Source organism: Orcinus orca, chromosome 1 (genome assembly GCF_937001465.1).
Source record: "Orcinus orca chromosome 1, mOrcOrc1.1, whole genome shotgun sequence".
Classification (NCBI taxonomy): Eukaryota; Metazoa; Chordata; class Mammalia; order Artiodactyla; family Delphinidae; genus Orcinus; species Orcinus orca.
The window spans coordinates 96,201,307-96,223,830 of record NC_064559.1 but is presented as its reverse complement, the minus strand read 5'-3'; the positions used below and the strand labels follow the sequence as shown (position 1 = coordinate 96,223,830).

The window sequence follows — 22,524 nt, the reverse complement described above, 5'->3', positions numbered from 1 at the left end:
GAATCAAACACGGTGGTCCTGAGTCCCAAAGCCCACTTGAAGAATTTCTGTGCACTGGTTCCATCCCAGGTTAGTTCTCCTGGAAGACCTAAGGAACACTTATCTCTGGTTCTTTCCTTTCTTCTTTCCTTTCTCCCTCTTCCTTCCTTCCTTCCTTCCTTCCTTCCTTCCTTCCTTCCTTCCTTCCTTCCTTCCTTTCCCCTTTCTTTCTCTCTCTCCCTTTCTTTCTCCTTCCTTCCTTTCTCTCTCTCTTCCTTCCTTCCTTCCTTCTTTTCTTTCTTTCTTTCTTTCTTCTTTCTTTCTTTCTTTCTTTCTTTCTTTCTTTCTTTTTCTTTCTTTCTTTCTTTCTTTCTTTCTTTCTTTCTTTCTTTCTTTCTTTCTTTCTTTCTTTCTTTCTTTCTTTCTTTCTTTCCTTTCTCTCCCACCCCACCTTTCCACTGGGGTGTTAGTATACTAAGAATGTGACTGAGTGAGCACACCAGAGAAAGACAGGGACAGCAGTTACAGAATGAAGATATTCAGGAGCAATCCCTCAACTCACATAAAAGAGTACTTTTATTTTAGAAAAAACAGCCTGTTAGTGTGACTTTGGAACTTCTTCATCCTTTAGGACCACATTTTTTTATTTCCTCCTTCATACCCTTCCCTAGGGTGACTGCCTTTCACCTCTTCACACCTGGTTCATTGCATCACTTGATGTCTTAGCTGGTCTGTCTAACTCTGAAAATCTTCTCCATCCAAAGTGTCCTTATACTAGGAATAGCCTCTGATGTCTGCCTCTTGATATGTAATGCTTGCCATGATTCGATTCCACTGTGCTTATTGGCTCCTATCCATCAGTATTTCCAATATGTATCTTCTTTGCAAGCTGGCTGGTCACTTTCAATTCTATTCAACAGCATTTATAGCTCACAAGCAAGGTACAAGACACCATGCTGGCTGGCGGTAGATGCAGAGATGAATAAAGCTATTACCTCTTCATGATCATGAAGTCACGGGCCTTGCCTTTAAGTAATGGGCAACATAGAGGGAAACAAATAATAATCTATACTGTAAGGTAGAATGAAATGAGTTTTAATGACAGAAAGACCAAAGGGGTGGGGGAAGGAGTGCAAAAAGAACCATAGTTAATTTGACTAGTGATACCCAGGAAAGCTTCATAGATGAGGTGACATTTGAGCTGGGTCTTGAAGGATGTGTAAATGGACAGGGGATGGGGGCATACGTTCCAGCTGAGCACTGCGCCACACACAGGCAAGAGACTGTGAACATGCATGGTATATCAGGGAGGTATCCCAAATACATGACACAGATCCAGTCCTTTTCTTTCTTTCATGCCTTCCTCACTTGGATGCCTTCTGTCTTCTTCATTCTCTGCCAAATTCCATCCATCCTTTGAGGTCCAGCTTCAGCAGCACTTCCTCCATAAGATTTTTTCTGACTGTGCTAGCTCATGCCACTCTCTGTAGCATGTAGTTCAGAATTTAACTGTAGTATTTGTACTGTAGTTAGACCAGGGCAGACATCATGCTCATCTTACTCTTTGGAGGCCTTGCAACCCCCAACACAGTGCTAATGAGAGTCAGGGCTAGGTGGTTCTATGGACCCATTAATGGGGACTAACAACTTCATTCTGCCTAAATGCAGTTTATTTCTGCTATCCAGCCTGGGATTTTTCATGGGGTTTTAGGATTTAGCTGGTTATGTTTGCTAACACTTAAGGGAAACAATTTTTCAAATGCTTACTTCAATGTTCTGCTCAGCCATAGGTGATTCCTCCTTAGTGTTGTCAGGGAAAGAGGGTGGGTCATTAACATCAGCTTGAACTCCACGACTTTCTGGGATGAGCCTTAGGAACTGAGGTGAATCCAATTTCATCATCTATACTGTCATCTACGAAGTTCCCTCTAGAGAATGACTGCTTCCTTCAAGGTCTATTGTTTTGATGGTTGGGTTCCCCTAAAGTGCCAGAAATATAGCTTAGCAATTCCTTTTAGAAAATGAGGTTACTGGATATGGCTTCTACTTCTTTTTTTTTTTTTGCCGTACGCGGGCCTCTCACTGTTGTGGCTTCTCCCATTGCAGAGCACAGGCTGCAGACGCGCAGGCTCAGCAGCCATGGCTCATGGGCCTAGCCGCTCCGCGGCATGTGGGATCTTCCCGGACTGGGGCACGAACCCGTGTCCTCTGCATCGGCAGGTGGACTCTCAACCACTGCGCCACCAGGAAGCCCTGGCTTCTTCTTCTTGATGAGGCTGTTTGGAGTGTCTATTAGCCTGGTTCTGCAGAGAAACAGATCTAACAGGAAATAGCTATAAAGGAATTGACTCATGTGGTTATGGAGATTGAAAAATTCCAAGATCTGTAGTCAGCAAGCTGGAGAGGTGATGGTATAGTTCCGGTCTGAGTCCAAAGGCCTGAGAACCAGGAGAGCTGATCGTGGGCATTCCAGTCCATGTGCAAGTCCTAAGGCAGGAGAAGACTGATGTCCCATTTCAGACAGGCAGAGAGAGAGAATGGATTTTCCCTTACTCTGCCTTTTTGTTCTATTCAGGTTTTCAGTGGATTTGGTGATGCCCACCTACACTGGAGGGGAATATTAATCTGCTTTACTCAGTCTACCAATTCAAATGTTTACCTCTTCCCTCACACTTACAGCCTGAATAATGTTTAACCAGATATCTGGGCATCCCATGGTCCAATCAAGTTGACACATAAAATTAACAATCACAGAGTGATATAGAAGGAAAACTTGGCCAGTAAAAATATATTATGAGGTTTCTGAAGTGGAGCCTGAAGAAAAATGCCCTAGCAGTCTAGTTCCTACAGAAAGAGCATTTTCCAACACTCTATTGGGAGACTGTGTCTGCACAGCTGAGAGCTACAACTCTGATGGCTTCCCATGCCACACAGTTATATAGGGTTGGGCTGGTCCAGCCAGGTGTACCCTGAACAAAGTTTCCCAGGCAAAGGGACAAACAGAGACTGAAATGCAGTACACGCCAAGCCATGTACTCAAGTGAGGGGCTCATCTGCCCAAGGTGCTGTGTGGAATTGGGGAAGCCATGGACCAGGGCTCCTCCCATATATTGAGTGTGAGAAGAGGCTCCTAAGTGGTGTGTCATGGCAGATTACAGGTGTGCAAAATGTGGATCCTTCACATATGGGGTTGCTGGGAAGAGTCATCACCTCTGGTCATACACAGCCTCCAGCCATGAGCAATCTTGACTGTTTACCCCAATGGGCCACAAAAATATTTTCTCCATGTGCTGCGATGTGAAGAAGGGTCGGAAGCACTGTGCCAAAGGACATTCCTTGTCATTCATCAGGAAGGGAGCAATTTCAGAAAGGGCATGTATCCATTTGCTTATCTAGGCATGAGCTATGCCCAGCAACAAAGTGTTTGCTTATTTGCTTACGTGTTGGGATCTGGTGATTTGCAATCTCCAGGTAAGTTCTGGGCAGAGCAAGTCTAGGTCTGGAGCATCTGCCAGTAGGTATGGTTGTAGCTCAGTTTCCATGGGGAGAATTCCATCTGGGAGCCTAGATTACAATTTCATAGCTTGAAGTCCCAGGAGGTTTGCTGTCCTGCGTGTTGGTTTTCCCCATCTGCACAAAAGGGAGGAGGACATGTTGACTGAAAGGTGCTGGTAGGGAATTCCAGTCCCACGAGGAGCCCTCTAGAATCATGCAAATGTCACAGACCGATGCCTTAGATTTCCCTGGTTCTGGGGTAAACTGGGGTAGTAGGGCCTTGCCCTTTGCTGAGTCCCTCACCTCTGTTCCAGCCACCCAATTTGGAAGCCCTTGGGTAATCAACTTCTTAGCTTAGAAAAAGCAGCAGTAGAGAATGTGGATATCTGCACTGATTTTTATTATAGGCTTGAGGCAGCATCCAGGCTCAAGCTACCCATGTTCCATGTTCCTAGTTCAGCCTTCATTCCTTCTGTACCCCGGTAACTGCACCTTGGCCTATATTTAGTGGTGAGTCACCTCCACTGGTGTCATATGCTCTAGTTACTTAGAATACTGCAGACAACCCTCCCACTGGTTTGCAGAGTCCTAGGTTTTAAATTACACATTATCCAAATTAATAATTGTCATCCAACTTGTCTAGAGGGTTTACTTTGAGATGTCTCAATCCAAGAGTCCCTGATTAATCCCTCAAGTCTAGTCTTTTCCAGTGGCACTTGGCTTATCTTTACATTCAAAATGACCTGTGCATTGAGTTCCCTTACGACCTTCCTACTTGGCCAACTCATAGATGCCTCATAGAATCAGCTCTTAATTCTTATTCATGGATTCATTTGCATTCCGTTTTGGTATCCCGATATTTCTTCTCACTCTTCATTTGTTATCATTATTATCCCTTTCCTCCAAGACTTCCGGGTTCAAATTTATTTTTCATGATTAGCTTCCTACCTGTTAGCTCAGCTATTAAACAGAAACACTTCCAAAATATTTGATTCACCCAGATACCCCAGAGCTGTCCTTACTGTAGCAGAAATCAGGACCCTCAGACAGTATCAACTCCTCACCAGATTCCCCAAACTGAAAGTCCTGTCAAAGATCAGGACTTACCTTCTCTCTTTGCATAATTGAGAGAAGGACACTGAGGCACAGGGAATGTGAATGTCACTAGAGCTCTACAAATGGTTGGGCATGTTGCACACTGTGAGGGTCTGCTGAGGGAGCAAATGGGAACTGGGGTTCAGCCTGTGTTCTACTTGCCCCTGTGTTCTACTGTGCACTTGGTGTGGACCTGTGTCTGCCCAGGGTAGGGGGAAGGTGGGGGACACCTGCTTTCTAATTTCCACACTGTGAGCTAGCAATGGCCTTGGATGTTATAGAGGCTGGAATTTCCACACTGTAGTTCAGAGGCCTAGGGGCTCCTGCATACAAAGTGTGGGATCAGCATCAAGGAGGCCAGCTTGTGGATGGTCATGGACCTGGGGAGTAAGGCTGTGTGCATGTGTGGAATGAGACCAAGGCCCTCAGCAATTAATCCTGAGAAGCATAGAGTCCCAAGGGAACCAGCTGACTCCTGGTTGGATGGACAAGATACAGCAGAAAGGTTGGAATAGACAGGACAACAGGGCTAAAAATCAGAAAGTCTTTACCTTATCAGAGTACTGCACTATGGAATAAATCGCGTTCACTGGCTTCTCCTTGGTGGGGAGCACCTGTAAAACACCCATCTTCCCTCAGTGAGGGAGCCCAGGCAAAATCTTATGAGTCCCCCTTCTTACTTCTGCTTCTGCCCATCAGCCCTCCCTGGTTGCACTTTCACTAGGTGGCCTCCTCTCCAGCTTCAACTTTGGTTCCATCCAGCTTTGGAGAGGATCAGGTTCAGGTGGGGGTGAGCATGGGACAATTGGCAGCCATTGGGCAAAATCTTCAGGAGCCAAGAGGAGGGGTCAGACTGAGTCTTGCTTAGTCAGAATTTTAGCTTTCCATGGGCTCTATGGACCCAGCTGACCTATCAGTCCAAGTACAAGGCTGGATTGACCGGGCAGACCTCAGTTTCCCTTTCACTCCTTGGAGACTTTAGGAGAGCAGGCTGGTGGGGGCACAGAGAAAGGCAATACCATGTAGAAGCCTGGTTCAGGGTGGAGGTGAGGGAGAGACAGGCAGGTAAAAGGCAGGCGAGAGGGGAGGCTGTGGAACAGAGTGAAGCAGCCTGAGGAAAGCAAGCTGTTGCTACAGCCAGACCAAGAAGTCAAGTTCAAGGGGACCTCTCTCAGTTCTGTGTCCTTGAACCCCGCTTAGCAACTTGTTCACCTGTCAGTGGCCACATAACAGCTCTCACCTCACATCAGGGACTCCCCTGTTGTGGGTCCCCTATAGAAGGTGCTTTGCTCTTAGTCATGACTCTCATCTAATCTGGAGTGAGGCTCTCATGTGGAAGCATGAGGCTTCAACCCCGGGAGGCTGTCATGGGGTGACACTTGACCACATTCTTGTCCTCATAGAAAGACTCATGGCATCATTTCCCTGACCTGGTATTTCCTGGTTGGACCCCGTCAGGCTCTTGGCTGTGCCTGCTGCCCATGACTCCCTGTCCTGGGGGCCTGTGGTGGAGACCCACGAGTAGCACCACCTCACCTTGGACTGGGGGATTTCATCATAGATGCTGAGCTCTGCTGTCTGGGTGTCTCTTGGAACTGTGACGTATGTGTATATTGTTTTCTTTGAGGCAGCATCTGTGTCACAAACAAACATAGAACCACAGTATGTGAAATGTGGATGAAGTTTTCGAGGTGATCTATTCTAATGTTCTCTTTTTCAGATGAAGAAATAAAACCCCAAGAAGTTAAATGACTCCCATCCTCTTGAGATGGATGCTTGGATCCTTGACTGTCTTTTCCTTTTCTAGGGATGGCATGTGGTATGGGAGACACCTGGCTCAGGTTTCACCCAGAGCTCAGTGGGAATTCTTTTCTGCTCCAAAGCCCACATTAGGGTAAAGAGATTCTCCCCAATCCCTGTGGGGGCACTGAAGGTAGCTTTTCCACCCAGGGTCTTAGTGTCTCTGGCACTTAGCATCCACTGCCTTGCATGGCTAGTTTTCTTTTCATGTGAGGGTCTTAATTTTTTGACTAGAACGATTCCCTCCAGTTATACACTGTGTTGGCCTCTTCTGGTGCACACCTTTCCTTTACCACCTCAATGTTAGACCTGTAGTAGATGCTCCACAAATATTTGTTGCTTGACTGATTCACAGAGTCAAAGATTTGTTAAGCTCTCCCCACATGCCAAGCTATGTATGAGGTCACGGAGCAGCAGACAAGAGAGATAAGTCCCTACTTTTAAGAATTCGTGGGAATTCCTCCCAGTGTACTGCTTTTCTTTGCTCCTAACATGGAACTTTTGAGGGTCAAGTTGAAAAGAGATAGCCAGAATTTGGGGCCTTCATATTCCAGGGCACCAACATATCTGCAGACAAGAAGCCTGAGCTGAGTGATATTATAGCAGATTGTGTGATTTCTCCCCATCATGAGGCCATTTGAGTTACAGTTCATGTCACAAACTCTCTGCCCCCAGAATGCCTCCTTCTGTGCCAAGCCCAGGTTGGTCAATTGTAAGTATAGTATCTAACACTGACTGAGTACTTACGAGGTACCAGACACTGGGCCAAGTATTTTATATGTGTAATTCATTAAATCCGTTTAATAAGTATATGCAGCAATCCTATTTTTATGCATATTTTACAACTGAGAACACTGAGACAGTGATAAAATAACTGGTAGTTGATAAATGGTCAAGCTGGCACCTTCATCCCAGACTGCCTGCAAAGTACAAGCTTAGGCTTAATCACTGTGCTGTGAATGCATCTCTTCCATCGTACAGGGAAACTCGTGGCTGAGAACTTACCAGGGTTCTTACTGAAGATCTTCAAGTCGGAACCTGAGGAATCAGACACAAAGGAGAGTCAGGAACATGGAATCAGATGTAGAGCCTCGCTACATACAGGCTTGTTATTACGATCGGTGGGAAAGCAAGATTTTGGGTGGACACGGAGTTAGGAGGAATAGGAGGGTATAATGATCCCCTAGGGCCCCAGATCAGGTTTTCTGAATTGAGAATGGTTACAATTACAGAATGATACAGAGGGACCCAAAGGGATCTAGTGACAACCATGGAATATAAAATTAGTACATGTCCCTCAATAACATTTCAAAGGTCACAGTTTTGATGGAATTGGAAGTGAACTTGGAGACCTAGTCCAAACCTCATTTCACATGTGAAAACACTGAGTCAGAGAGGTAAAGACATGTATCCCATGAAGCACTGCTTGTTAATGGCAGTGCTAAACTCAGACCCAAGTTCTGGGCCCACCACATCTTGGTGATCCCAGTAACATATTTTGAAGACCATTCAGGGTAATGTTATATAGTCCTCGGGACCATCTTTCTGGGAGATAGTAAGGTGAGGGGCTGGGGATTTTAGGAAGGCTAATTTCCTGGAACAAAGGACATTTCCACCCCACCTTGGATAAATGACTTCAGTCCCAGGAAGAAGGAAGAAGGCAGGTGCATTTCCACATTTTAACTTCCGAGAAAACCTTACCTTGTCCTCTTTTGTGCAAAAGGAACAAAATCACTGAAGGTAGAATGATTAGAAGCAGAGAGAGCACAGCCAGCCCACTCAGCAGCCCAGTGCGGTGAGTATGGAGGCCCACTGCGATGTCTGGAAATAGAAGATGTGGTGAGACTTGACTCTCAGGAAATAGGCCTTAGAGGCTGGGCAAGCTTGTCCACAGTCAGGGGCACTCCCCTGAAGGACACTCAATATGGATAGAGGGGAGTGCCAAAGTTCCGAGGGAAACTCTACTTCCTGCTATTAAAGGTCAAGATCAGAAACTGAATTGGGGAGCTGAGCGGGGGCTGCCTCAGAACACCCTGAAATGCCCGGCATCACCCAGAAGACTTTGGATTCTTTTCCAGGGCTTCTTGGGAAGAGAATTCCCCTGAGTCCAGCCCTGGCATAAGGGAGGCACCTTTCCCTGGAGAACTAGGGCCGATTCAGGCCTTGCAGCAGGTTAGAGTGATTTCTGAGACTCCAGGAGAGATGGACAGAGATGGTTACCTGCACAGAGCTGCTGGGCAGAGATGGAGTCAGAATTGTTGCTGACAGGGTTCCATGCTGTACACGTGTAAGTCAGCTCTTGGTTGTCAGGGGTCTGGAAGACTCGAAGAACATTGCCTTCTTCCCCCAGTGGACTCCAACTGTATGTCACATTCTTTTCTTCTTTCTCGACAGAGCATGTCAGTGTGACATTGCAGGTCCTATTCACAGATGTCATTAAACTCTGAGTAATTTTTGGCTTTCCAAGCCGACCTATGAGGAGAAAACACATGAGCCAGTGGTAAGCTGGAACTGGCCTATACCAGCTTGTGCGAGCCAACTGTTAAATTTTCAGAAATTTTCATGATGGATGTTAAAAACTTACAATGAAATAAATTATATTAAAAACAAGTCTAATAACTCTTCAAAACTCATCACTTACTAATTTTTTTGGGACAATTTACTATAATCTATGCTCTAGAGGTTATTTACATCTATTGTATCTATCCCTTGTAATGATGTATCAATACAAAGCCTTCCCAACTCTGCAGGTCTTAAAATCAGCCAAAGTGGGAGTATTTACACCAAAGAAATTGGCAAATGCTGCAAACTAGGGCTTGACTTATTGTTTTCTTGATTGTCACACTAGACTTAAGAAAGCAATGGAGGAGAGGGTACTGAAGCAGATTAAAATAACAATGCATCCTGTCTGTAGCCATTATATTGTGAATAGCACACAAAAAATTGGAAATGTTCTTCCAGCATTGGAAAACCACCATCCAGTTCAGCAAAGAAGTTGCTCACGTCATTGATGAACAAGTGAAGTTCCAATATATGTCTTTGTTCAATCACTTTTTTCTTATTACTGAACTTAAATGAAAATAGCAACCAATATATATGTTGGTTGTGTTTATCCACTCCTCATGTTGGTTCCTTCATCAGTTGCAACCATATGTTGGCTAGGGATATAAATGCTCAACAAAGCATTTGAAAGGGGGGAGATCTTCAAGATGGAGGAGGAGTATGACGTGGAGATCACCTTCTTCCCCACAAATACATCAGAAATACATCTACATGTGGAACAACTCCTACAGAACACCTAGCTATTGAATGTTGGCAGAAGACCTCAGACTTCTCAAAAGATATATGTATTTTTTTCCTTTTCCTCTTTTTGCGAGTGTGTATGTGTATGATTCTTGGTGTGATCTTGTCTGTATAGCTTTGACCTAGCGTTCTGTCTGTCCGATTTCTTTCTTTTCTTTTTTTTTTTTTTTAGTATAGATTTTAGTGCTTGTTATCATTGGTGGATTTGTTTTTTGGTTTGGTTGCTCTCTTCTTTCTTTCTTTTTTTCTCTTTTTTAATTACTTTTTAAATTTTTTCTAATGTTAATAATTATTTTTAATATTAATAACTGTTTTATTTTTTCATTCTTCCTTTTTTTCTCCCTTTTCTTCTGAGCCATGAGGCTGACAGGGTCTTGTTGCTCCAGCTGAGTGTCAGGTCTGTGCCTCTGAGGTGGGAGAGTTGAGTTCAGGACATGGGTCCACCAGAGACCTCCCAGCTCCAGGTAGTATCAAACAGCAAAGGCTCTCCTAGAGATCTCCATCTCAATGCTAAGACCCACTCCATTCAATGATGAGAAAGGTACAGTGCTGGACACACTATGCCAAACAACTACCGAGACAGGAACACAACCCCACCCAGTAGCAGAGAGGCTGCCTAAAATCATAATAAGGTCACAGGCACTGCAAAACATACCTCCAGATGCGGTTGTGCCCACCAGAAAGACAAGATCCAGCCTCATCCACCAAAACACAGGCACTAGTCCCCTCCACTAGGAAACCTACACAACCCACTGAACCAAACTTAGCCACTGGGGACAGACACCAAAAACAATGGGAGCTACGAACCTGCAGCCTGTGAAAAAGAGACCCCAAACACAGTAAGTGAAGCAAAATGAGAAGACAGAAAAACACACAGCAGATGAAAGAGCAAGGTAAAAACCCACCAGACCAAACAAATGAAGAGGAAATAGGCAGTCTACCTGAAAAAAAATTCAAAATAATGATAGTAAAGATGATCCAAAATCCTGGAAAAAGAATGGAGAAAGTACAAGAAACATTTAACAAGGACCTAGAAGAACTAAACAGCAAACAAACAATGTTGAACAACACTATAAATGAAATTAAAAATTCTCTAGAAGGAATCAATAGCAGAATAACTGAGGCAGAAGAATGGATAGGTGACCAGGAAGGTAAAATAGTGGAAATAACTACTTCAGAGCAGAATAAAGAAAAAAGAAAGAAAAGAATTGAGTACAGACTCAGAGACCTCTGGGACAACATTAAAGGCACCAACATGCAAATTATAGGGGTCCCAGAATAAGAAGAGAAAAAGAAAGGGACTGAGAAAATATTTGAAGAGATTAGAGTTGAAAAGTTTCCTAATACAGGAAAGGAAATAATCAATCAAGTCCAGGAAGCGCAGAGAGTCCCATACAGGATAAATCCAAGGAGAAACATGCCAAGACACATATTAATCAAAGTATCAAAAATCAAATACAAAGAAAAAATATTACAAGCAGCAAGGGAAAAACAACAAATAACATACAAGGGAATCTCCACAAGGTTAACAGCTGATCTTTCAGCAGAAACTCTGCAAGCCAGAAGGGACTGGCAGGATATATTTAAAGTAATGAAAGGGAAAGACCTACAACCAAGATTACTCTACACAGCAAGGATCTTATTCAGATTCAACAGAGAAATTTAAAGCTTTACAGACAGGCAAAAGCTAAGAGAGTTCAGCACCACCAAGCCAGCTTTACAACAAATGCTAAAAGAACTTCATTAAGCAGGAAACGCAAGAGAAGGAAAAGATGTACAATAACAAACCCAAAAACAATTAAGAAACTGGTAACAGGAACATGCATATGGATAATTACCTTAAATGTAAATTGATTCAATGCTCCAACCAAAAATCATAGACTGGCTGAATGCATATAAAAACAAGACCCTTATATATGCTGTCTACAAGAGACCCACTTCAGACCTAGGGATACATACGCATTGAAAGTGAAGGGATGGAAAGATATTCCATGAAAATGGATATCAAAAGAAAGCTGGAGTAGCAATTCTCATGTCAGACAAAATAGACTTTAAAATAAAGAATATTACAAGAGACAAAGAAGGACACTACATAATGATCAAGGGATCAATCCAAGAAGAAGATATAACAATTGTAAATAATTATGCACCCAACATAGGTGCACCTCAATATGTAAGGCAACTGCTAACAGCCATAAAAGGGGAAATCAGCAGTAACACAATCATAGTAGGGGACTTTAACACCCCACTTTCACCAATGGACAGATCATCCAAAATGAAAATAAATAAGGAAACACAAGCTTTAAATGATACATTAAAGAAGATGAACTTAATTGATATTTATAGGACATGCCTTCCCAAAACACCAGATTTCACTTTCTTCTCATGTGCGCAGGGAACATCCTCCAAGATATATCACATCTTGGGTCACAAATCAAGCCTTGGTAAATTCAAGAAAATTGAAATCATATCAAGTGTGTTTTCCGACCACAACACTATGAGACTAGATATCAATTAAAAGAAACAATCTGTAAAAAATAGAAACACATGGAGGCTAAACAATGCACTACTTAATAACCAAGAGATCATTGAAAAAATCAAAGAGGAAATCAAAAAATACCTAGAAACAAATGACAATGAAAACACGATAACCCAAAACTTATGGCATGCAGCAAAAGCAGTGTTATGAGGGAAGTTTATAGCAATACAATCCTACATGAAGAAACAAGAAACATCTCAAATAAACAACCTAACCTTACACCTACAGCAATTAGAGAAAGAAGAACAAAAGAACTCCAAAGTTAGCAGAAGGAAAGAAATCATTAAGATCAGATCAGAAATAAATGATAAAGAAATGAAGGAAACAATAGCAAAGATTAGTAAAACTAAAAGCTGGTCCTTTGAGAAGGTAAACAAAATTGATAAACCATTAGCCAGACTCATTCAGGAAAAAAAGGGGGAAGACACAAATCAATAGAATTAGAAATGAAAAAGTAATAACTGACACTGAAGAAATACAAAGGATCATGAGAGATTACTACAAGCAATTATATGCCAATAAAATGGACAACCAGGAAGAAAGGGACAAATTCTTAGAAAAGCACAACCATCTGAGACTGATCCAGGAAGAAATAGAAAGTATAAACAAATGAATCACAAGCACTGAAATTAAGACTGTGATTAAAAATCTTGCAACAAACAAAAGCCCAGGACCAGATGGCTTCACAGGAAAATTCTATCAAACATTTAGAGAAGAGCTAACACCTATCCTCCTCAAACTCTTCCAAAATATAGCAGAAGGAGGAACACTGATGAACTCATTCTACAAGGCCACCATCACCCTGATACCAAAACCAAAGATGTCACAAAGAAATAAAAGTACAGGCCAATATCACTGATGAACACAGTTGCAAAAATCCTCAACAAAATACTAGCAAACAGAATTCAACAGCACATTAAAATGATCATACACCATGATCAAGCGGGGTTTATCCCAGGAATGCAAGGATTCTTCAATATATGCAAATCAATCAATGTGATAAATCATATTAACAAATAGAAGGAGAAAAACCATATGATCATTTCAATAGATGCAGAAAAAGCTTTTGACAAAATTCAACACCCATTTATGATAAAAGCCCGCCAGAAAGTAAGCATGGAGGGAACTTACTTCAACATAATAAAGGTCATATATGACAAACCCACAGCCAACATAGTTCTCAATGGTGAAAAACTGAAACCATTTCCTCTAAGAGTGGGAAGAAGACAAGATTGTCCACTCTCACCACTATTATTCAACATAGTTTTGGAAGTTTTAGCCACAGCAATCAGAGAAGAAAAAGAAATAAAAGGAATCCAAATCAGAAAAGAAGAATAAACCTGTCACTGTTTGCAGATGACATGATATTATACATAGAGAATCCTAGAGATACCACCAGAAAACTACTAGAGCTAATCAATGAATTTGGTAAAGTAGCAGGATACAAAATTAATGCACAGAAATCTCTTGCATTCCTATACACTAAAGATGAAAAATCTGAAAGAGAAATTAAGGAAACACTCACATTTACCATTGTAAAAATAAGAATAAAATACCTAGGAATATACCTACCTAAAGAGACAAAAGATCTGTATGCAGAAATGTATAAGACAGTGATGAAAGAAATTAAAGATGATTCAAACAGATGGAGAGGGCTTCCCTGGTGGCACAGTATTTGAGAGTCTGCCTGCCAATGCAGGGGACACGGGTTCATGCCCTGGTCCGGGAAGATCCCACATACCGTGGAGCGGCTGGCCTGTGAGCCATGGCCGCTGAGCCTGCGCGTCCAGAGCCTGTGCTCCGCAATGGGAGAGGCCATAACAGTGAGAAGTCTGCGTACTGCAAAAAAAACAAACAAAAAAAACAAACAAAAAAACAAACAGATGGAGAGATATACAATGTTCTTGGATTGGAAGAATCAACATTGTGAAAATGACTCTACTACCCAAAGTAATATACAGATTCAATGCAATCCCTATCAAATTACAAATGGCATTTTTCACAGAACTAGAAAAAGATTTTCAAAATTTGTACTGAAACACAAAAGACCTGAATAGCCAAAGCAATCTTCAGAAAAGAAAAACGGAACTGGAGGAATCAGGCTCCCAGACTTCAGACTACACTAAAAGCTACAGTAATTAAGACAGTATGGTACTTGCACAGAAACAGAAATATAGATCAATGGAACAGGATAGTAAGCCCAGACATAAACCCACGCACATATGGTCACCTTAACTTTGATAAAGGAGGCAAGAATATACAATAGAGAAAAGACAGCCTCTTCAATAAGTGATGCTGGGAAAACTGGACAACTACATGTAAAAGAATGAAATTAGAGCACTCCCTAACACCATATACAAAAATAAACTCAAAATGGATTAAAGATCTAAATGTAAGGACAGACATTATAAAACTTTAGAGGAAAGCATAGGCAGAACAATCTATGACATAAATCATAGCAAGGTCCTTTTGACCCACCTCCTAGAGAAATGGAAATAAAAACAAAAATAAACAAATGGGACCTAATGAAACTTCAAAGCTTTTGCACAGCAAAGGAAACCATAAACAAGACGAAATGACAACCCACAGAATGGGAGAAAATATTTGCAAATGAAGCAACTGACAAAGGATTAACCTCCAAAATTTATAAGCAGCTCATGCAACTCAATATCAAAATAACAAACAACCCAATCCAAAAATGGGCAGAAGACCTAAACAGACATTTCTCCAAAGAAGATACACAGATTGCCAACAAACACGTGAAAGAATGCTCAACATCACTAATCATTAGAGAAATGCAAATCAAAACTACAATGAGGTATCACCTCACTCCAGGCAGAATGGCCATCATCAAAAAAATCTACAAACAATAAATGCTAGAGAGTGTGTGGAGAAAAGGAACCCTCTTGCATTGTTGGTGGGAATTTAAATTGATACAGCCATTATGGAGAATAGTATGGAGGTTCCTCAGAAAACTAAAAATAGGACTACCATACAACCCAGCAATCCCACTACTGAGCATATTCCCTGAGAAAACCATAATTCAAAAAGTGTCATGTACCACAATGTTCATTGCAGCTCTATTTGCAATAACCAGGACATGGAAGCAACCTAAGTGTCCATCGACAGATGAATGGATAAAGAAGATGTGGCACATATATACAATGGAATATTACTCAGCCATAAAAGGAAACGAAATTGAGTTATTTGTAGTGAAGTGGATGGACCTAGAGTCTGTCATACAGAGCGAAGTAAGTCAGAAAGAGAAAGACAAATACCGTATGCTAACACATATATATGGAATCTAAGTAAAAATAATGTCATGAAGAACCTAGGGGTAAGACGGGAATAAAGACACAGACCTACTAGAGAATGGACTTGAGGATATGGGCAGGGGGAAGGGTAAGCTGTGACAAAGTGAGAGAGTGGCATGGACATATATACACAACCAAACATAAAATAGATAGCTAGTGGGGAGCAGCCGCATAGCACAGGGAGATCAGCTCGGTGCTTTGTGACCACCTAGAGGGGTGGGATAGGGAGGGTGGGAGAAAGCCGCAAGATGGAGGAGATATGGGGATGTATGTATATGTATAGCTGATTCACTTTGTTATAAAGCAGAAACTAACACACCATTGTGAAGCAATTATACTCCAATAAAGATGTTTAAATAATAAAAAAATAAAAGTTCATTTAAAAAATGTTTTTACTAAAGCAAAGAAAAAGTAAATGATAAAAGTTGTAGGTAGTAAAGGGTTACCAAAAACCCAATTATATATAAGTTGAGGCAATATCTAGATCTGGAGCTGGCAGAAGGAAAGGAAAAACCTTTTACCAGGAAATAAGAAAAGGACTACATTCAGAGCTGATAAGTTTAGTTCATTCTTGTCAAAACTGCTGCAATGTGGTTTGCTCCTCCCACTATTGCCATGTGAGAGAGGAAATAGAGGAAGGAACTGACACATAACTTTCTAATTAATGTGAAGTCTGTAAAGGCAATAAATTCAGCACTGTAAATATAGGAACCATTTGTCTGTACATGTGAGGGAGTAGAACATGGGAACTAAGAGCTGTAAAGTCTTTGATTCCAACCTAACCAGATACTCTGGTCCTAAGAGTCTCTTAGAGGGAAACATTCCAAATCAGAATTAGTGATAACTTGCCAAAGAGCTTCTAAACAAGTTTGGAGTAAAGACCTTGATTAGCTATAACAGTGATAGATACAGATATGTATAGCGAAAAAGGAACCAAATGGTGTGTGTGTGTTTCCGTAGAAATTTGATTTACAACAGTGTTTAAGTCTCTGCTTGTTGTTCACTTATTTTTAAAAAGACTTTTTTTTTTTGTGGGTGTCCAGGTGGGGGATAGTGGTGAAGAATAGGATTCCATCTCATTTTTCTCTGCAGGAACAGAGATGTTACCTACACAAAGCTGATGGGCAGAGAAGGTCAGGGTTGTGGCTGACAGGCCTTCATCCTCCCGAGTAAAAGTGTGGAGAAGCCATTGGAGACTAGGTTCAGAATCCAGGCTCCACTGTTCTCTAACTATGGAATGGTGGAGAAGGTATCCAGCTGCACTGAGCTTTGGTTTCCTCAGTTATAACACGGGGACAACAATTTTCTCTAGCTAGGGTGGTTGTGAGGATTAGATGAGCTATTATATATAAAGACCACTCTACTATCCATCTATCATCTATCTATTTATCTATCTATCTATCTATCTATCTATCCAGCATCAATCTATCTATGCTTATATGTACTTTAATTTTCTACTGAAGAAGCAAAATAAACTGGCAATAGTGACTGCCTCTGAAAAGGAAGAGTTGCATTTCATTGTATTATCTTTTGCTCTGTTTGTGCATATATTGCCTACATATGTATAATCTTTATGTATTTTAAAAAATTAGGTGGTAGAATGCCATACAAATAGTGTTCATTAAATGTCAGTTTCTTTCTCTTTATCTTCTCAGCTAACTACCCAAAAAGTGCAGATTTTGCTGTATGGACTTTCTCTAAGATTTTACAGTAGTCTGCCCTAATTGCAGATGGTTTAACACCCCCTAAAGACTGAGTGGGTAAAACTAAATATATAACGGGATGAAAACAAACATCATAAGATTGAACGCCCTCTATATTTTCTCAGCCAAAGTTCTTGAATGAGTCATATTTTCTGAAGTGTCCACACTTGGGTATGGTTCTTTGACTCTGTCGCTCATGCCCAGTTCAGAGCCTTCTTCATCTAGGAAGTTCTTCCTAACTAGAATCTAAAAAGGGGACAAGGGTTAAAAAATTAATAACAACAGCTAGTTATTGAGCATCTACTTTAAGGCTTGCACTGTACTAGGAGCTCAACTAACACTATCTCAATTAATCCCACCTATTACAATCTACATTCTATAGATAAGGAAATTTAGGCCCAGACAAGGTAAACAACTTTGCCAGGGTCACACAGTTGGCAAGGGTTCTAATTCTGACATTAATGCTCTTTACAGTATGCGTCCTATCCAGATGCAACCTGATTGAATTATGCTATATTAATTGAGCACTTACAATTGTCAGGCACTGTAGTAGGACCTGGGACTATTATGATTAATTCACTTTTCCATTCAACAAATACTTCTGCAGCACCCACTATGTGCCTGGCAAGGTAGGAGCTGGGAACATGAAGTGTATCATATACCAGTCTCTGCCTTTATGGAGCTTGAACTTTAGTGGATTAACTGTATAACTGAATTTTATCTATTAGTCGCATTTCTGTGTTTTTCTGCTGTGGGGCAGATGGACAGTAAAATCCTTGAGACATGGCTCAAATATTCTCTATGCTATAAATTAGTGCTGAAATAAAATGTTAATCACTTATGTAATTTAAATTTTTCTAATAGCCACATTAAAAGTAGTGAAAATAAACAGGTGATGTAATAATGTATTTTATTTAACTCAATATATCCAAAATGTTATCTTAACCTGGAACCAATATAAAATTGATTAATGAGATATTTTATGGGTTTCTTTATTGATGCTAAATCTAGTGTGTATTTTACACTTAGAGCACATTTCAATTTGTACTCACCACATTTCAAATACTTAATAGCTACATGTAGCTACTGACTACCATGTTGGACAGAGCAGTTCTAGATTAGCACTTCTCAAACTTCAGCACACATAGGAATAGTTCAGAGAGAATGTTAAAACACAGATTCCTGGGCTTCACCACCAATGGTAAGGATTGTGGCCTGAGAATTTGCATTTCCAATAAGTTCCCAGGTGATGCTGATGTTGCCAGCACACAGACCACACTTTGAGTAGCATTGCGTAACACACCACACACATCTCCTAGTGAACTGCGTAATTTTAGTGATGATAACAGTACTAATATTTTACCTTTTAAAGGCACTTTGCATTAGCTACTGGAGAAATTAAAATTAAAAACCAAAATGAAATATACTACTCATCAGAATGACCAAAATAACAGTGACAACACTAAATGCTGTGAGGATGTGGAGATACTGATCATTCGTACATTTTTGGGGGGAATGCAAAATAATTTGGCAATCCTTTTAACACTAAAAATGACTCAAAAGTTCTGGAGAGAACTATGAAGCCATGAAAAGATACGAAGATAACTTAAATGCAGGTTGGACGAAGCCAACCTGAAAGGGTTACATACTGTTTGATTCCAACTACATGACATTCTGAAAAAGACAAAACCATGGAGACAGTAAGATCAGTGGTTGCCAGGGCTTGGGGGGAGGGATGAATAACAGAACACAGAGGGATTTTAGGGCAGTGAAACTATTCTGAATGATACTGTCATGGTGGATAAATGTCATTATATATTTGTCATTACCCATAGAATGTATAACACCAAGAGTGAACCCTAATGTAAACTGTGGACTTTGGTTGCTAACGATGTATCAATGTACATTATTAATTGTAATAAATATATCATTCTGGTGGGGGATGTAGATAATGTAGGAGGCTATGTATGTCGTAGGAGGCAGGGTGCATATGGGAACTCCGTACTTTTTACTAAACTTTTGTATGAACCTTGAACTGCTCTAAAAAATAGAATCTATCTAAAAGGGGAAAACAATTTCTGGAGTTGAAAAGTGGTGATGATTGCACAACAATGTAAACGTACTTAGTGCCACTGAATGTTACACTTAAAAATGATTAACATGTTAAATGTTATGTATATTTTATCACAATAAACCATTTAAAGAAAGACAAATGGACTTACCATATGATTTCATTCTTGGACATTTATCTTAAAGAAACAAAAACTTACTTCATGCAGAAACTTGTACACAAATATTCATAGTAGTTTTATTTGTAATAACCCCCAAACTAGAAACAACTAATATATCCCTCAATAGGTGAATAGTTAAACAAAGTAGTACATCTGTACCATGAAATACTATCCAACAATAAAAATATATAACCTGTTGATACTTGCAACAATTAGGATGGCTCAAAGAAATTATGCTGAATGAAAAAAGCCAATCTCCAAAGCTTGCATACTGCATGATTCTATCTATGTAACATTTGTGAAGTAACATAATTTTAGATATGAAGAATGGATTAATGTCTTCCAGGAGTTTGGGAGGGGAAAGTGGGTGGCAATGAGTGACTATAAAGGGATGAAGGAATCTTGTGACATCGGTACAGTTAAGTATCTTGATTATGGTAGTGTTTACATAAGGCTATTTATGTGAATAAATTGTACAGAGCTACACACATACACATAAATAAGTGCCTATATAACTGGTGAAATCTATTCAATAAATAAGCTCTACAGATTGTACCAATGTTGATTTCCTGGTTTTGATATTGTACTCTAGTTATGTAAAATGTTATCATTGGGAGAGGTGGGGGTGAAATGCACACAGGCCCTCCCTATACATTTCTTTACACCTTTCTATGCAACTATAATTATTTCAAAATAAAAAGGTTTTTAAAAAGTACTTTGCATACACTGTCTTACTTGATCTTCACAATAACTATGGGAAATAAATAGTATGATTATTTACATTTTATAGAAAAGGGAAACAAGGTCCACAGGAAGAGTACATAGCTAAAAGCAAACAAAGCCACATCCTCTTAAGTACTGATATATTTATGTAAGCATTTATAAGTATAAAAAGCTTTAGAGAACCCAGCTGTCAGAAATAAAAGTGTTCTTTAGACAGCAAATTGCAAAGTAAAAATAAAAAAACAAGCCCTCTGTCTTCCCACAACTTACGATAGACTTGAAGATTGTAGCACCTAGTGGTGGTGGTGATCATTTCAGAGGTCATTACATTTACGTCGGCTTTGTAGATCCCTGAGTCTTCCAACCTCAGATTTCTGAGCTCCAGGTTATAGTTCTGACCTGAGACATTTATTCGTTTATGGTAATTTTGGTGGGTTATGGAAATTGTGGGTGCTGCTCCTGAGTTTCCTGGTGTTACAAAAGCGACAGATGTTTTGGAATTCCAAGAAATGCTGATAACTTTCTGTGATTGTTGGATGTTTAAGGGGAAAGTAACTAACTCCCCCAGAATCCCATTCACCATGAAGATGTCTGTGTCACTTCCAGCTGCTTCCAGACCTGAGGACATAAATAGAAACTCATAACCATTTGACTGTTGCACCTTTTAGAATTCCCTGTTCCCCCAGGCTTGGATCTCCCCAAGGAGCAGCTCATCCAGTTTCTTGATGATACCTTCTTTTTTGTGGGGGCATTCTGCTTTAAATATATTTAATATGATGGCTAAATATCCTAAAGGATTCTCTTTCAAAAACTAAGTTTCCCAGTGAATTTTAAGCGATCCATTTCATTAAAATGTATTTATCTAGACATATAGACTCTGAGAGCTAGATGGAATTTGAGAGAGGAAGGCCATAAATTTCCATGAGGTCTGAGATATTAAATGTTCTTTCTTTCCCAAGTCATATTGCCAAGTGGTCAAAGAGCTGGGACAAGAGCCTACGATGGCTACTGTGGTCTTTGCAAACAGGGAGCTACACGTATGCCTCTATTCCTAGAAGATATAGGCAGAGAGTGCTTTAGAGGCTCTGGAGTAAATATTCCCCAAGCTGGTGATTTTGGGGGGGCTTTTTTGTTCATCGCTATATCCCCAGTCTTTAGACAAGTACTTGACACATAGTGGGCACTTAGTAAATATTTGTGGAATGAGTTAATAAATGGAATTAAGTTATGTGTTGCCTAGGATCTTTTGGAGCAACTTCTGAAGTAAGCAAAGTTCGTTTATTCATTTATACTTTTATGAATGAATGAATGTATTTATTCAAGGTCAGCTTTGTTCCAGATACTATGGCAGGTATTTATTAATTTAATTATAATACAAAAGTTTGTTGAGCATCTACTCCTTAAAGCATGATGTAAGGAGATGGGGGTACAATGGTGAGTAAAAATAGACGTGGTTCCTGCTCTCTGGAACTTAACAGTTAAATGAAGAGAACTGGTTTGATTGGATAAGTGCAAATGGTATTAAGTGTTATGGTACTTTGAGAGAGAGTAAGAAGGGGACTTGATTCGTTCTGGGAATCCAGCAATACTTTCGGGTAAAAGCTGAAGGATGAATGCTTTTAAAATCTAACACGGAAAAAAATAAAATGTTTATTTTTTTCTCTTCTCCTCTATTACCTTATGAAGATAAATTGATTTAATACATAGTTTGTAAAATGAAAGACAATATAATTATAGGGTGTTTTTTCTCGTTTTCCTTCTATTCTTTCATCACTTTGTTATTCTCACTGAGCTATCTAGTGTGAAATAGTGTATTAAGCCAGCATGTATGATATTCAAAATGCTTAATAACCAATAAATACAGGCCCTGACAAATCAAGTAGGGCTTCAGCCATAAAGAGTAACAGGGCTATTCTGATGCGTACTGGTTGCATGTAAGCCACGAAGAGCAGAACAAAAGTTTCCCATGTAAGTGAGTTCAGGCTGACCCTAAAGTTTATCCAGGCTTGGCATAAAGAGGGCAAGAATAGGGCTTCCCTGGTGGCACAGTGGTTAGGAATTTGCCTGCCAATGCAGGGGACACAGGTCCGAGCCCTGGTCCAGGAAGATCCCACATGCCATGGAGAAACTAAGCCCGTGTGTCACAACTACTGAGCCCATGTGCCACAACTACAGAAGCCCGCATTCCTAGAGTCCGTGCTCCACAACAAAGAGAAGCCACCACAATGAGAAGCCTGCGCACCACAACGAAGTATAGCCCCCGCTCGCCACAACTAGAGAAAGTGCATGTGCAGCAATGAAGACCCAACACAGCCAAAAATAAAAATAAATTAATTAAAAAC

General features: G+C 40.5%; 1 protein-coding gene across 7 annotated transcripts in view; it reads right to left on the bottom strand.

The window, feature by feature from the left end:
• The window catches only part of CD84 (CD84 molecule), a 50,050-nt gene that overhangs the window by 12,729 nt on the left and 14,797 nt on the right, over positions 1-22,524 (bottom strand). For 3 of the 7 annotated variants that reach the window (XR_004479430.2, XR_004479428.1, XR_004479429.1), the window contains exons 2-7: positions 20,453-20,800; positions 8,590-8,841; positions 8,071-8,190; positions 7,375-7,407; positions 6,106-6,203; positions 3,420-3,609 (exon numbers count right to left, since the gene is read on the bottom strand). Coding sequence is in view for 2 of the 7 variants with exons in the window: in XM_012538522.3 (XP_012393976.1) it covers positions 3,544-3,609; positions 6,106-6,203; positions 7,375-7,407; positions 8,071-8,190; positions 8,590-8,841; positions 20,453-20,800 (917 nt within the window). In the remaining 5 variants the exon portion in view is untranslated. Of the gene's footprint in view, positions 1-1,053; positions 3,610-6,105; positions 6,204-7,374; positions 7,408-8,070; positions 8,191-8,589; positions 8,842-20,452; positions 20,801-22,524 lie in introns of those variants that run through there. The other 4 variants (XR_004479431.2, XM_012538522.3, XR_004479432.1 and 1 more) reach the window with 4 other exon arrangements.